At 38.1% G+C, this 17,180-nt stretch overlaps 1 protein-coding gene across 8 annotated transcripts in view; it reads left to right on the top strand.

Annotated features, from left to right (window-relative positions):
• The window catches only part of NOL4 (nucleolar protein 4), a 189,405-nt gene that overhangs the window by 150,995 nt on the left and 21,230 nt on the right, over positions 1 to 17,180 (top strand). For all 8 annotated transcript variants that reach the window (XM_064385243.1, XM_064385248.1, XM_064385237.1 and 5 more), the window contains one exon: positions 3,473 to 3,586. In XM_064385243.1, the coding sequence (XP_064241313.1) occupies positions 3,473 to 3,586 (114 nt within the window). The remainder of the gene's footprint in view (positions 1 to 3,472; positions 3,587 to 17,180) is intronic.

Here is a 17,180-nt window from a genome sequence, read left to right as displayed (position 1 = left end):
TGGCTAGTTCCAGTATAGTTATTTCCTGCTTTACATCACTGTGAAGTGAGAGAAATACCAGACCGGGGCTGTAAAGGTTATGCCTCAAACAACACTAAGCACATTCCAAACCAGATAAAGCTGGTTGAGAATTTTTTGGCAAAGCCTTTTTTTTTTTCCACTTTACAAAATGTTAGTTTGTCAAGGGTTTTCTATTTTGACATAAAATGAAACCTGGTTTTCTGCTAGTTCAGTGGGCAGATTGTGGATCCAGGGATTGTGGGGGCAGCCTGGGAGCCCTTGGAAAAAGTTCTCCTTGGCTCCCACATTTCCTGCTGTAGTTCCAAACATGTAGGAACCAGCACTCAGCTCGCAGCTCTGCAGAGGGCAGGCTGGGAACCTGCAAAATGTCCTTTTGGCTGAGATCTGCAGGCTTCCTTCTGCAAAACTGAATGATACCACTTTTTCCATGTTTTCCAAAGCCTTTGAATCTCACCATCAGCCTGGAAATTGAAAGATGTTCAGAATGCAACAGGGATGTTTGCGCTTCTTACAGATTTGGTTTTACAGCTGTAGTTATGAGAGAGATCATGAATAATCAGAAGTAGAGAGGAAAAGGAAGCTGAGTTAAGCCACAAAGGGGCTTCTGAGCATAGAAAATGGAGATATTAATTCAGTTTATTTAAAAACAATTTTTTTGAAGTGGTTATTTCAAAGTAATTTCTCCTCTCAGGCGAGGCTTTTCAAAATTGATCTTTTTGAGACTTTACAGATATGGAATTTTGTGAAGCATTAAAATCTCCTTTTTAACAGCTCTGCTCCTGGTGACAGAGGACTCTGTTCATCTTTCAGTCAATGCCATACTAGAGAATTGTTGATGGAACCTGAACCCTGAGCAGATGATTTTTCTCCTGTGCTTTGTTACAGTACTTTACTCCCCAGGTGACTGGGCCATGTATTCATCACATTTTCCCTAAGGTTCACTCTAGGTAGTTCTTGACATGAACATATCAACAGCCAGCTGCAGTGATGATTGAGAGAAATTATGGGTTAACACGTATTTCAAGAGGAAGATACCCCAGTACCCAGAGATTTCCTCTTTTTTTGCAGGTGCTAACTTGAGTTCAGTATTTCAATAGTGAGCACATGACAACTACACTTGTTTTCAAAGGTAACAGGTTGATTTTTATAATAACACTTTATTTTTAGTTTTATAAAACACTTCAATAAACTTATTCTTTCCCAAAAATAAATAAACTGGGAGAACTGGTGTTCAATTTACTTCTTGGTCAGAACATTAGGTTTTTTGGCTCACATATCACCTTCTAAAAAACCATTGATGTGTAGGTATAGTTACAGGTTTAGCTAAAGACCTGAGCTGGAGGAATTATCTAGGTGTTTGCTCACCATTTTTCAAGAATATCATTGTGTGAACATCACTGTTACAGGACCACAGTGAGACTTCCACGCAGCCAACAGAGTCAGTGCACCTTGAACATACACAAACCAGTGGCATGTACAGTGGTAGTTGGCCAGCAAATACAGAGAGGGATCTAGTGGGATGCAGTAACAAATTCAGAGTAACATCACAACCCCAGGAAGGCAGTTTATTAAATATAAAGCTTTTTCAATGAAACCCTTCTGCAAAGACTGACTTTGTTCTCTGGAGCTCTGAGTAGGGTGTCTGCTTATACTGCACGTAATGTTAACCTCTGTCATGACACTGGGGGTTACTTCAGTGTCCCTCATCTCTTAGACTGAATTATTTTCAAACTGGAAAGCTCAATACTCTGTTCTGTCAAATCAACCCAAGTATAATTTATTGCAGTATTGCAGCCTCTGGTTGCCTTTCTTGCAGGGCTGCTATGCTGATGCCAGGGAGCTTGTTCTCATGTAAGTGGGGAGAAATAAGGCTATTGCACTAGTGAGGAAGACCCATAAATCCCTGTCTATTTCTGAAAGCTAGTTCATCTTCCAGTCCCAGACAGACTGTGGTCACATCCTTTAGAGATAGTAGAGTGTCACATTAAAAATTGGCATTCTGCAGAACATATCCAAAGTCAATAAATGGACTTTAATTTTTAGAGGTAAAAATCTAATAGTGATAATGGCTGGCTCTTCAGTTTCTGGAATGTTATGAAAACCATAAAATCAGTTGAGCCTATACAATTAACCTGTTTTAAAGTTGTCTAGGAACTGAATGGGAATGACTTCAAAATTTTCTTCCCAAATTAATTGACATTTCATAGCAGGTTCATAACCACGTTTTTGGGAGCAAGAAAGTAAAACTCTTCAAAAACCAAACCAAACCAAACAAAAAAACCTCCCCAAAACCAAAAACGAACCAACCAGCCCAAAAAAAAAAATTAAGCAAAAAACCACACCCAAACCCCCTTGCACGTGGCCATAGCCTCAGTTGGTAAAAATTTGCATAGTAAATGTAAATTTGAGTTCAATGAAGCTTTGAAAATTTGTGGAAGTTCAGAACTGGGCTCAGTAAATTGCAGTCTCTGTAGATGTGCATAAGTATCTCTGTTATTATCCCCACTTTGTTTATTTTCTTGGTAATTCTGATATGTCTTTGTATATTAATGAAGAAGATTATTATGAGCTTCATCTTTCAGGAAGATTGTTTTGTATGTAATCAGGAAAAAAAAAGCCAGGTAAATATTCTTCCTAATGAAATGGTAGGCAAGATCATACTGGAGTTCATAATTAACAATGGTGCTAAAAAGATTCTCTCATTCCCTTTTTGGGGGGGAATTCACTGCACCTTTAACCTAAAATGTGTAAATGCTATGAAATTAGTAATGACAGGTTTTGAATTGGAAAAATGAACCATATCTAGCTGAACAACAAAATATTTGGAGTGTTAGAAAGCTGGCATTTTCGAAAGAAAAACAGATTTTTTTTAAGTCATTTTAATCACATCAGTCATGTTGCAGCAAGGAATGCAAATATTCGTATACTACAGATTGAGGCTGCTCTGAAATGTTCTGACAATCTGTTAGGTTTTGAGTGATGTTTCAACCCTATCACTTGGATTTTTTTGTTTTGTTTGGTTTTGTTTTTTGGGTTTTTCTTCTTTTTTTTTTATGACTATAAAAAAACACTACTCATCTCTGTCACATGCTGCACAGGATAAAAAGCCTTTCAGTTTTCTTAACAAGAATCAGACGGCCAGGGTGCTGCTGGAACGCAGAGAATATGCCACTGTCTGTTCAAAGTACAGCTTAATGAGCCAGACTAAACACAGTGGACAATAGAGCTGTGGGGGGAAAGGGCTTCTCGTGGATCTGTGGATCAGCTGCAGCTTAAACATCTAACTAGTTTCATTTTTCATCTTTGCAAGTTCCATTTCCCTGTTTTGTTGGTATAAACTGCATTTCAATGAGCGGACTTTCCTGCCTAGGTGATGGTATGGTGTGCTTTGAAAAAGGATGTTGTGGATTACGCTAGGAATAATTTCTGTGTTTCTTTTTCTCTTTCATAGTCACGACCTATTCCCTCACACCTTACTTCAGCAGTTGCAGAGAGTATCCTGGCTTCCGCCTGTGAGAGTGAAAGCAGAAATGCTGCAAAAAGGATGCGGTTGGATAGACAGCAGGTACTGTGTTCTTTGGGGGTCTGCCACATCCATATTTATAAATGCACTGGACTCATTTACATAGGGTGCCATGCAGAAGGGTGGTGCTGTGCCTTATATGCTTCTTGCTAGCAAGGTTAATTAAAATACAAAAGCTGTAGGTTTTTTTTAAATGAATACACAAGCATGTCTTTGTCTATATTTACATAAGCCGTGTCAGGGTGTCTAATATATTTGTAATGTCCAGCTGGATAAAGCTATATATTTACTTTTTGGTGGGTGTAGATTTCCAGAGCATAATGTGTAATCCCTATACTAGAATTAAAAAGAACAGAACATAGAGTGGATATAATGTACATAAATAACAGAAATGGTGCATGTGCCCATGAATCAGTGTATTTATTTGTGCACATATTCTCTTTTAAAAAGTGCATGTATTTTAAATATAAGGTGAAATATTGTTACTGACTGAAAATACCTATTTGTCTGAAACAGAGAAGTTACTACGTGTATAACAAAATGCTGTCAATTAACTTATTAGTAAGTTTTTTAAGCTGATATGTTTTTTTCTTGTGTGATTATTCACCTTTGTAGTGCATGGTACAATTTTATTCTCTTTTATTTTCTGGAAATGGCATGTTTTCTTTTAGTTTTTTAAAATCCAACTAGTAGCTCATTCCAGGCTTTGATTATTTACTCACTCCAGAGACACACTGAATGTCTAACATTCTTATTAGAAATACAATTGTGCTTCATTTCTCTTCATGATTGGAACAAAGTAAAAATCTTAGTGATATCTCATGTGTTCCAAAATGTGCTTCTGTCATGGCAAATGAATTTTTATTTTGTGGGATAAAACATTTTTTAAAAGAACATTTTCCTTTTATGCATAGTCCATTGAGTTCTTTCAGGTCATGCCCTAACTGTATAAAGGGTTACTACTGCTGTACTTACAAAATTGATAGTTTAGGATCTGAGAGTGGATCTTGCTATTTCTTTCTGCTGTGATATTTTTGCTAGTATTTTCATAATTGTGCTGCATTTGTCTTAAGATTTATAAATCACATGAGATGTCAAAGCACTGAAATATTAAATATAATTTAGTTTAGAAACAGTGCTCATTCAGATTGTGCAGGTTTTATATTCTCTCATTTTCTCTCTGATTTTTCAGTAATAATAAAAAGAAAATCTACAAGTCAATGTGCTGTTAGCCCAAGGGAAAATAGAAATGACTTGCACAAACACCAGTTACTTTCATCGCACAAAACTAATGGCTAAATTCCTTGGTCCAGCCAGGGTGAGGCAGAGTTTTCAAGTGATTTGAGTGAGAATCCCATAATACTCTTCTGGGAGCCAGAGACCTGTTGAAACAAAAATGAGTAAATAATAGTCAGAACTAAAAAAACATATTAATATGATTCTTTTACTTTTATTTGTAGTATTACTATCACAGAAGGACTTGATAACCTCTTTGGGGGGAGAGGCATACATATCTTTTCATTATAAAATTAAAAATCTGTAGTCAGAATATCTCCCAACTGATCACCTTAATTGCAACTGTGATGTTAAAGTAGCAAAGCTGCCTATGAACAGTGGGTGTTGGGTTCTGCTTCCTTCAGCTCTTCCCCCTTTTTGCCAGTGAGTTCTGGGAACACAGTGGAATTGCAAATAGCACCAGCCATTTGATTCAGCAAGCAGTAAATTATCTGAGCTGGTGTAACTTTGGTGCTTGCAAAACTACTTGTGAATTCAGGACAGATATGCTGAGCAGATATGCTGAACATGCTGGAAAAAAATATGGCAGTGTGTGTTAGATAGCTTCATAAAATTTAGTGAGAACTTTACCCTTCAGGATGTAATAGATAAGTCATTAGAGAAGTAGAAAACCTTGGGTTTAGCCCCAGTTCCATTGAAATTTAATTATTTATTCAGAGAATGGAAAATTAATGAAGTAGACTGAGAGCACAGCATTCCAGAGTATTTCTGAGTGTGGCCTTTAATGGACAATAGTGTGCTTAGTTCATCTGCTGAGATGAGAACTGTATCTGTATCCTCACATGCAGAGAGTGTGACTAATAGGTAAAAGGGTTCTATTTAGCTTGTCTTCTTATTTTTGTTCCTCTTAACTTACTATTAAATTTCCTTCACTTACATATATCAAAAATATTATATTTTCATTAGATTTTTTTCTTAAACAGAGAAAGATTGGGAAAGTTCAGTTCATCATGTTGCTTTGTCATTCCATAGCTCTTACAACAAACAAAATGGCGCCTTGTTTTCAGACAGGCTTTGAGAATGCCAGTGAAAATCTGGGAGGGAGAAAGGGGAAATAAGATAAATAAGATTTTGATGATGAAAAGTACCACTTCATAAATGATATAAAGAGATTTTCAAATTGAAGACAAGCATTAGACAGTCCTGGAAAGTAGATTGTCAAGAGGATCTGGCAAGAGCACTTATTCAGCACTTCCCCTCAGAGCTGAATGGAAGCATTGCATTAAGGCTACTTTATTCTTGCATACAGTACAGTGAAATTCTGCCTTTTGTGTTCCAGACGGGTGATCTGCCTCAAAGTGAGACGTGGCACTCAGTGCCATGGTCTAATTAATGTGGTGATGTTCTTGGGGTAGGTTGGACTCTATGATATCCGAGAGAGGGCTCTTCTAACCTAATTGATTCTGTGGTTCTGTAATTCTGAAATTTGTAACCCCACCACCATCTTTTTCAGAATATTACACAAAAACCATGAATTAATTAAGAACACAGTTGAGTGTTATTCCCATTCCTGAAGCTAAGTAAAACTTTGCAGACTCCTGAACTCCTTTTCTTGTTTTGTTTATACCCTTTCCTTTTCTTCAGTTTTCCTTCTCTCCCTGACACAACACAGGTCTTGATCAGGAAGTTCTGAGTATCTTCCTTGTATGTCCTTTATGGAAGTCTCTATTTGTTAAAATTACAGGAATTTTCAAATTAAATGGTTTTTTTTTCCTACAGTGTTAATTTTAGTAGCGATTTGATGAAAAACCATATAAATTATTGCTCAGCAGAAAGAAGCAGCTTAAAAGTCAAATCTAGGGACATTTTAAGACCTCATTTCTTTTTAACAGATAGTGTAGGCCATGCTCATGAGTATTTTTTGTTTCTTTCACAAGTATTAAATGTGAAGGACTGGCTTTGTATACCTACAGTCCAATGCACTCATTTGTTTTCTCTTCAGAAGAAATCTCTCCTTGTGTGTATGTGTCTCTACACACACAAGTACTTTGTCTTATGGATTACTTTCCAGAAGTGTTTCTAATAGCTGCAGTGGTTTATATAACCCTGATCTGGGGACAGTGTTAAGAGTGTTAAAGCTAAGTCTGGATAAGGAAGAAACCATCCTTCAACTGGTGTCCTAATTTACACCTATATGTACTTTGTATTTCCTAACTCAAGGCTGAAAATTTTGCCAGCAAAAATCTAATCTCAAAAAATGAAATCTAGTTTCACTGGCATCTGAAATCTGGCATCACTGACTTATTTTCAACATTGTTTTTTTTTCATGCCAGGAATTTATTTCTTAATGGGAAAATAAATGCATTCTTGTCTTTCAGGAAACTAGTAATTTCCCAATACTGCAACAATAATTTCCCAACTGCAACAATGAAAGCATTGACAGTTTGTGAGACTTCTCTTTAAAAAACATCAATGTATTTACTAGGCTGTGGTAGCTCAGACTGTAATGCTTTGGCTGTCAGGCCATGTTAGATGTTACTCAAGTGCTCTCTTAAGCTCCAGTGCATTTTCATTATCTTGAGATCAAGCACTGTTTGGTTGGCCAGCAGCTTTAGTGTTGAGAAGTTATATATTTGATACCTATTACCCAACTGAAGAGTCCTGTCACTTCCACTTTTAAATTCTTCCCAGTACCAAAAAGAATTTATTCTGTTGTACAATTCTTATAGATTTATATGTTGAAATTGTCTAGGTTTACTGGTAGTACTGCTGAACAGTGAAATGCTTGTGACACTGGGCTGAATTTGGTTGACCTTTCACAGTCCAGATCAGGAAGATGGTACAGAGACAAAGAAGAGCTTTTGTGTCTCTCTACAAATCACCTCTGTTAAGTCTGGATACTGAAAAAGAGGAACTCTGTTGAATTTTAAAGACATTTTTGATCACAGTTGATGAAAAATGCAGAAACAATAATTGAATCAATCTCACATGATTTGCTTCAGTTAGAGAGAGAAGAGGCATTATCTGAATCCTTAAGATTTTCTTTGCTACTTTGGATATTTTCCTGGGATAATCCTTCAAGATCCTTATTACATCCCTAGCAATATTTGGTCTGAAGCAGTTGCATTATGTGGAGGTTCTGAACTGCAATGAACAAGGGAGTCATGCAACTAAATAAGTAGAGCCAAATACAGCCCTTTTCATTTGTATTCATTGCATATGGTGAACTATATAATCATTCTGCTTTTGCCATGCCCTTCACTTTACAAACCAAATTGCATCTTGGTTGGGCAAAAGAAGAATGATTCAATAAAAATAAAAATCTGGGAAAAGCCATCCTGTCATTATGTCCTGGGCAGTGAGCAGAGGGGCAGGATGCCTGCTTTATGCACTCCAGAGACCTTGGTCATGTGGTTCAATCTGTTGTTGATCACAAAAATGGAAGTTTTGTTCTAAAAGCTCAACCAGTGTCAGTGTCTGCTTCTTCCAAACAGTGCTGTGCTTTTGTAAAACCTCAGCATGAAATGGTGTGGAGCAGGACTGGGCTGTGGGACTCTGGAGAAAGTGGAGGTGGATTAGTGTTGCTATTGTTCTGTCTAAAATTAAAAAAACCCAAAAAACAAAAACCATAAAACAATGAAAAGTCTTCAGGGGAAGATATAAGAGTAAATAGTAATTTATATACAGTATGCAAGAGGGTGTGCCTCTTTATTTTTCCTAAAGAAGATGAACTGGTGGAATCTATCTGTGGAAAAAATAGTAAGAAAAAATTCCTTCTCCTTCATTTGGACACAAGTGTTTTTTTGTAACAGCTGCATTTTGTTGTTTTTTTGTTTAGAAGTTATACTTTTTGCATGCTGTCATGTTGCAAAATTTATGAATGAGCATTTTTCTCTAATTGAAATAAGCAGTTTTTGGCAATCAAGACAAAATGTCAGCACTTGGAATGAGGAGGGAGGATAAATATGGGAAAGCAGGAAAAGAACTGAATCATAGCGTAATATGACTGTAGAAGTATATGAACCTTTTTATGGACACGTCATGTATAGTTAGCCAGATCATTTTGAAAACTGATGTTGCTTCATTCACAACATGTTGATTTGTACCAGTTAGGAATCTGGACCTTTGAGAATACATTGTTTTGTTTGCAGATAGAATACTCATCACATGTGACTGCAAAGCCAGTGGCCTTGATCTCTCCTGGATCCAATCCATGTCCTTTTAGCCATTTGACTCCACTTCAGTGACTAATGTCATGGAAAAGCTGCAATAGCATGCACAGTTTTTTGATCAGCCAAAGGAGGGAGCTACATACCCTTCTTTCATCCTCATGCCCCAAGTAATTGGACATGTGATGTGTGATTCTGTTGCAGATACATAGCAAATGACAAGTTGAGCCTAAGAAAAACTTAAGCTCAGAGGAAAATGAAAGTTATTGTTATTTTACATATTTCCCATCCTAAAAAAGGCATTTCTCAGTCAAAGCTGGCACTCTTTAAATTAGTAGTGCCTTTGCAGAATGCTTGTCTGCTAATATTGTATAGAATATACATGATAAGAAAAAATTATTCTAGTTCCATTTTTAAAAAAATATGAGTTTTAAAGGTACACTTTCCTTTCATTCCAGAGACTACATGAAAACAGCAGTAGTCAGACAACTCTATAACCTGTTAAAGCTGTTTTCCTCACAATACAACTCACTTGATGTGTTGGCCTCAGTTAAAAAAAAAAAAGTCTTTGTTTATTTGAGCTTTTCAAGTTGACAAGGGCAAGTCTATGTTCACAGAGTATTATGGACTATGATGCTATGAAACAGTTCTTTGTGATAAACACTGAATGCATTTAAAAAAAATCCCTCTCATTGAGATGACAGCTGTATTTTTTTCTATGCTGTGACTTGTAACCAGACAAATTAAATATCAGTAATCATTACGGTGGAGGAAGAGATAATTTAATGATCCCAAACTGTATGAGGAGCAGCTGAGGTTACTTGGTCTGTTCAGCCTGGAAGAGGAGACTGAAGGGAGACCTCACTGCACTTACAACTTCCCTACAAGAACAAGAGGAGGGGCAGGCACTGATTTCTTCTCTGTGGTGATCAGTGGCAGAACCAGAGGGAACGGCCTGAAGTTGTGTCAGGGGGTGTTTAGGTTGGAAATTAGAAAATAGTTCTTCACCCAGAGGGTGTTTGGGTACTGGAACAGGCTCCCCAGGGAAATGGTCTCAGCACCAAGCCTGACAGAGTTCAAGAAGTGTTTGGACAATGCTCTCAGGTATGTGGTGAGACTCTTGGACTCTTAGAGAATGTGCAAGGCCAGGAGTTGAACTCGATGATCCTGATGGGTTCCTTGCAACTCAGCCTATTCTGTAATTTTGTGGTAAGTTTGCAAATAGGCACTTCAAACACATCCTTCTCAGCTGTTTGTGTTTTGGGGGATAAAAGCAAGGAATATCCAAAGTTTTCAGTGAATAGGCTATTAAGGATACATTTAGTAATTTTAACAATATTGCTTTTATCTGTTAGAGGAGTAGGTATAGGTGGCTATTAGGTTTCTGACAAATTAATTATGGCCTAGACACATGTGCTGGGAGCTGACCTAACATTTGACTCCAGATAGTTGTCATAGCAGCAACCTGAATACAGCAGATTGGTACAAGTGCTGGTTGCAGAACTGGATGCAGGCTCTGTGTTCATGCAATGCATGTGAATATTAATAAAAGTGGAAATCACTGCTATGGTGTGTCCTTCTATTTATATTGAATTCCTGATTTTTTAAAAAAAAATTAGGTTTGTGAGAAGATGTTACTGATCTGCCTCCATGCAATTTCTGGTGCTGTTTTGGTGCATGTAATAGCGGGGCTGACATAAAGAAAGACTCTTCAAGCACCATTTTATTAACAAAAATGATATCTGGCTACTGCAGACCAGGAGCAGTTTGTGTTTTGATTAAGAAGGAAGGAAATTACTGGTGGACAAATTATAAGTAATTGTGAAACTGCTCTGGTAGAAACAAATTAAAAATCTAAATTGCAGTGAGGGCATGGACCTCTAGTGCAAGATCACTGTGTCTGGCTTTCAGCAGTGATGGGTAAGAGACTTTTAAACCTTCATATTTGGAGGACAGAGAGAATTTTGCAATTAAAGCCCAGCTTCAAAATCTTGACACTGAGGAGTTTTCTCATGTATTACCCTTCAGAGAGCAGGAAAGAAGGAAGAAAGATATACATTTGTGTCCTTGATTGTGTGTTGTTCTCTTTCCTGATCAATACAGCTCCCAGGAGGAAGGAAAAAATTTTACGGTTTTAAATTGTTCTCTAGATTCTGTTATTTATATTGTGTGGTGGCAATATACCGCAATATATTTTATATAATAAAGGGCAGATTTGGACAACATTGGTTACAGAAAAGGGAGTTTTGCAAAAATATCTCCCAGCTGATGGTGGAGGATGCCCTGCTGAGGCAGTGCTGCTGTGGCAGAAAGCTGCAAATGCAGAGGGAGCACAAAGAAGCGGTTTTGTGTCAGGGTGATGGAGTCCTTGTCACAGCTATTCAGCATGCAGGAAGAGCACGTCAACTGCACATCCTTGTAAAAGGTGGAGGAGAAAGCATCAGGAGTTCCCTTCCTTTTGGGTTTCACAGAGCCTAATTTTCTCTAAAGGATGGAAGGAAAAAGGCACTTCATCCGAGTGGCAGCTGTGCAGAGGGATAGGGCTATATCATACCTCTGCCGAGCATTTACATAAGACCTGAAAAATTCCAGCTCAAAGTGATTTTTGCTTCAGAATGGGAGGCTTCTGGAGTCTTAGAAAAGAGCAAAAGGAAGCAGATGGTTCACTTAACATAAAGCAAACAAATAGAAATCGGAATCCCAAAATCCACAAGAGGCAAATGTCACTTAACTTGCAAAGAGCTCAATGCCTCTTACACTACAGAAGCTTTATTAGTAATATCTTTTTGTGAACAGACATCTCTTTGTGATTTGGTACTTAATAGGGATGAGAATGACTTCAGTACTTCAGTACTTCAGTACTTTATCCTTTTTTACCTGCATTCAAAATGATCACTAAGATGACTGTAATGTCCTTGGATACCTGCACTCAAGTTTGCATTTCAGGCCTTGTTCACTTCCATCATTTTCCCACTGGTGATTATTTTACTTCTAGGTTGGTCTTTGGTTTCTTTTTGTGGTTCCAAATGATATGCCTTAACCACTGAGGCAAAAAATGTTATGCAGGCACCGTTTAGCTGCATGTGGATTATTGTCAGGAGATCAAATTATGTACAAGTATGGGGAAGCTTAGCTTCCTACCCAGAATGCACTGGCCATATTGTCAAGGGGAAGAAAATAAGTGGTATGCATTGTAATTTTAAATCCTGCTGTCTTTCAAGTCAGTGGCAAAATTCCTGGTTTCAGCAGTGCTGGATAGGGCTCTGTCATTAGCAGATGCAGCTGGAGAGGATGCCAAGTATCACAGGGCAGCCCCCCTCCCGCCAGACTCCAGACCAACCCACATTAAATTTGCTACATGTGATGGAAAGGAATAATGTGCAAGTCATGCAATTGCAAATAATTTCATGCCTTGGATTTTCAGTGAGGCCCTAAGGTGAACAGCTAATTTTTCACCTCAACACAGAGATCATTAAATTAGAAAATGCTGTATTTTTCCAGGCTCTTTGTGCTGAGCATGTGTAGTTGAATTTCAAGGTGCTGATTTCAGAGTATACTTTAAGACACCCTGAGCTGTAATAACATATTGAATGTGAAGTAAAATTGATGTCAATGTAAGTTTTCTGTTCTGAAGGTTGATAAAGTTGAAGGCTCAAAAATGGAATACTGTGCTGTTTCTTGGACAGGAACTTTTGAGCAATCTTATCCCCCTTCCTACCATAGGTAGAATGAAAATGGATATGATCGGGAACAGCTTTCTTCCAGATGTCTTTAACATCCATTTTATGTCAAGGAGTCAGAAAAGAAAAGGCCAGTGGACATGTAAATATAAGAGTTCTTTATTCAGGTCTGAAGATGGAGGGTTTAGAGTCAAGACTTCTGTTCTTCCTGCCCCAGCCTTAAAAGCCAGGAATAGAGAACCTTTTCACTTATCCTTTCCTTTCATATGGCAAGAAGATATTAAATGTGAAGCATTTGCTTGTCAGATGTTTCTATCATAGATACAAGTATGTATTTCTTTTCCTGTGTTTAGCTAATGACTTCATTGCACACACCCTCCTGCCCACAGCACAGGAGGGAATAATGTTTCTGGTGAGTAAATCCCCATTATCACACAGAGTTTGGGCCAGTTTAATGACATAAAGACAAAGCCAGTGTGCATGAGCAAAACCTCATTTTTCAAGAGAGGCAAATTCTGGTTTTGGTTAGTGAATTAGTAAGATTTAGAAGATTTTACAGAGACAAAAATTACTCCTAATTCCAAACATCTTTTGCACAATGGATTCAGAAGTATTCCTCAATTGGAAAAAGCAGTTCTGCCCACAGAAAATACACATACAAGTGAATGTACAGACTGCTTATGTTTGGTAGCAGGAACATGCTTGTGATTCAACAACTGGCTTGATGTCCTAAACTAAATTTAGAAACATATTTTTCTAAGAAAAAAATTAAACCTATAATAAGCTGTGGGAGCAGGAGCTTAATGCAGTGCCTGAGAGCAGCACCAGCTGCTAAAGAGGCTAGGCACAGGACAAGGCAGCCAAGCAGGCTGTGGCCAGCAGCCCAGGCATTGTGCCAAAAGAATTCTCCCCTGAAATGAGAATATTTGGGGAACAGATTTTCACTGCAGTACACATATTTCATGCTTATTACTCATGGTATTTCATATTAAGCTTCAGTTTTACTGTCTCCATTAATAAAGCAAATCAGAAAGTGCATCCTCCAAAGGCTAGTCAAAGTTCATGTCTTTGTTTATTCCAATGGCATATGCTACTTTGGTTTGATGATTATGGAGTCAAAAGGCCATGCCTCAAACACCACTTCTTATTTACTTAATCTTTTAAAATACAGAAACCTCATAGTACTGAAGTTAAAGGATTATAAAGTTCTATAAAAAAATTAGAGCAAGTCCTTCAGTAGCAAAGTATTCTCTTTCTACTAAATAGCTGAAGACAGTGCGTGGAGGTCAGGCTTGTTTGTTATTTTTTTTAATACCATATATTTCAATTTTTTTTTAACTGTAAAAGTTAAGTTTTACCTGAGACAGTGTTCATTAACAGACACCCTGCATTGAATTAATAGGAAAAAAATGTTTTCCACAAACATGCTGTTCAGGTTTTAATGCAGATTTGAAATAAAATAATTAGCATTCAAATGTATCAAACACAAGGTAAAATATCTTTAAAATATCTGAACCTACCTTTGAAAAGAAGAACCAATCATTAAGTGAATACAAAAAAGCAATTGCTCGCTCTCTAACAGACAAGAAAACTGGGGCTTGTTGGTTTGTGTTTTTTTGGGTTTTTTTAGAAGATCTGTAGCTTTGACTATAATTTACCTGTGGAAACAAAATTATGGGATCTCCAGTGGGCTTGCTTTTCTTCCTTTTCAAAGTGGAACACACAGACATTTTTAATTAGTTGAAAATGAGGAAGCTAATTCAGCATTGACCTCAAATGCTTCGTGTCTAGGCTGTCATCTGTTCCTAAATGAAGAAGAATTTAATTTGGAGTCTAACATAAAGTGCTTTGGCCTCTTCCCCCTGACACATGCTCCATAATATGTAATATAAAAAGGAAGTCTGGAGCAGAGGAGAAATAGGAAGAATCACTCAAAATCCAAATCATACCCCATAGTTTTCCATAGAGCCTTTTTCGGTGGTTGCATCTCAATATCCCAGATCTGGCAGAAGCATGGAAAACTGTTTTGTGTCAACAAAATAGGCTGGCAGTGGTGGGAGTGATACCAGTTGTAGTGCAGTAGATGAAGAGACCTATAGTGGGAGGTTTAATTATGGTGACCATGATGATATTGTAGTAATAAATCTGCAAAGCTGGCACAAGCATTGCTCCAGTACTCCCACACACTTTTCCTTGTGCGCTTCCTAAACATTTGATTCATAAGTTTAAAGATTTTCTCTGTTAGTGCTCTAGTGCCAAAGTCCTTCTGCACTGAATGGAGTAATGCTGATCTATTGCAGCTGAAAATGTTGCCCATCACAGTCACTGGAAAATAGCATTTTGGCAAGGGGGAAAGAAACTCCTGCAGTAGTACCTTACTGAGATAATTTCTTTAGGACCATACACATAGGCATGAAAAGTACTGAGTAAAATGCTTGATTGTTATCATAAAAGTGGAGCTGCCTGAGGCATAGCAAGGCTTGTTCTGAATGAGAGGATTACACTGCAAAGGAGGAATTTCTCTTGCTTTGCATATTTCTGGTTCAGCAGTAAGTATTGCTATGCCTTTGTCATCACACATCAGTTTCAGTAATACATTGATTCATTCAGCACCATTACCTGCAGGCAAAACCACTCTTGGGATGGCAAAAGAGGACATTGTTTTCTTGCAGTTTATGTTGTTTCTCTTTTGGAAGAAAAGCCAGATATTCAGACTCCTCTATTAGTACTGCCTGTCAACAAAGAAGCAACAAAAATGATCAGTAGCTATGGTCTTCTGCAAGGTGCTGGCCTCTGCAAAGAAATTGGCTTTGAGAAGGTTTATGTAGCAAGATGAGAATAAACATGACAAAACCTCTACTTCATTTCCCCTGAATTTTTACCTTTATTTTCTTCAGATATTTAGCTACTCTAATTCTGGCAGGGGCATCCTAGGCCCTGGAGTTCATTATGCAGTGCTTCACTTTTGGGATCAGGCACATACCAAATGAAGTCTCTTAAGAAAGAGCAGGTTTAGCAAACCTGTGCCCATGGTCATGTGTCCGGAGTGACCTTAGACTGAGAGCTCTGTGGAAGTGACAGAGGGAAGGAAAAGACCCTTTCATATTCTCCTGTCAGAGGCTGAAGGAGTGGGTGTAGTCTTCCAAGGGAAACCTCATTTCCTTTAATGGAAAATGGTGGCTGGGAGTGGGTGGGGAGGTGTAAATAGAGGGGCTGGGGATTCTCAAGGTTGACTACTAAAAAACAAAGCCCCAATCAATAACTTATTATAGGGTCCAAGGCAAGGATCATGCTGTGCTAGTCTTTAGGGCAGAGTAAAACTCTGCCTTTGTTTTCTGCCTAACTTGAGAGGAAGGAATTCTGTATGAGGCCTGGGCCCTAACAATTCTCTTCCCTCTGCTGGTACAACAGGGAGGAAAAGAGCACCACCTGCCCTTTCTCCTGTTTTGCTCCTCTGCAAGGCAGAAAATGGTGGCTGAAGACTCTTCTGCTCTTCACATGACACCTCTTGTCTGGATTTGAACTGCTTTCTCCATAGGAAATGTCATGTGTATTTTGTGAAATACACTATCACCCACAGGAATTTTGCCAAAACTCAAAGGTATTGGCACAATTTCCATATTCAGCCATGTCCAGTCCTGCCTTTTACATATCTGAAGCTGCTTGTAACCTGGTGCCAGCCATTGCTGGACATGTGATTTAAATTTGCAATGAGGAAGTCACTGCTGTGCACACACTGTGGTGCACTGTGCAGTCTTGCACTGTGCATCTGTCTTGCATATTGAGACAACTTTCAATTAGTAGTGGTGGAATACCTAGCTATCTAAATTATTTCGTATGTTAAAATTCTCTAGAAAAATAAAAAGCATGACCAGTATAACTTATGAAATAGTTTATGAAGGTGATATGAAAGTTATGGTGGTGCAACCTGAGACAAGAACAGCAGGAGCTAGAAAGAAAATTAACTTGCAAGGACACTTTCTACCGTTAGCTCACCTAAAATGGGATTGCTCCATTGAGTTATTAAGCTTTTTAATATTCCTTTATTCCTAATGGGAAAAAAAGCCACACCAAGGAGAGCACATTAAAAATCAACTCTATCTAGAGCCTCACTAAAGAACAGTAAGTTTATCTTAAGAGCCACAGGAAAAGATAAATGTTGTCCCTTTCCATTTGGGCAGAGAAACACAGTCCTTTAGTAGAACACAGTTTCTCTTTCCCCAGGGACCAAGCATCCCAGTTAACTAAACTGTAGAAGTAGCTCATCCATGTGTCCATGCTCAACCAGCAGCACTGGTGACCTCTGAAAGCTCATGTTGCACTTCTGCTACCACAGTGGATAATGAACTGAAAAGTGAACAGTGAGCGTCTGCTTAAGTACTGCTCCAGCAAAAGTGGTTTTCCATCAGCTTCTTGCAACAGTCATACAACACCTCTTCCCAAAGGATGTTTTCTGTACTGCAGGTGATGTGGCAGTGGTGAAAAAACGAGACTGAAATGCTTCAATGTGAAAACACCAACCCTTTATTTAAGGTTAACATACGCATTCCA

The sequence above is a fragment of the Passer domesticus genome, chromosome 1 (genome assembly GCF_036417665.1).
Source record: "Passer domesticus isolate bPasDom1 chromosome 1, bPasDom1.hap1, whole genome shotgun sequence".
Classification (NCBI taxonomy): domain Eukaryota; kingdom Metazoa; phylum Chordata; class Aves; order Passeriformes; family Passeridae; genus Passer; species Passer domesticus.
The sequence above is the reverse complement of the archived record's forward strand: the minus strand, read 5'-3'. Positions and strand labels throughout refer to the sequence as shown.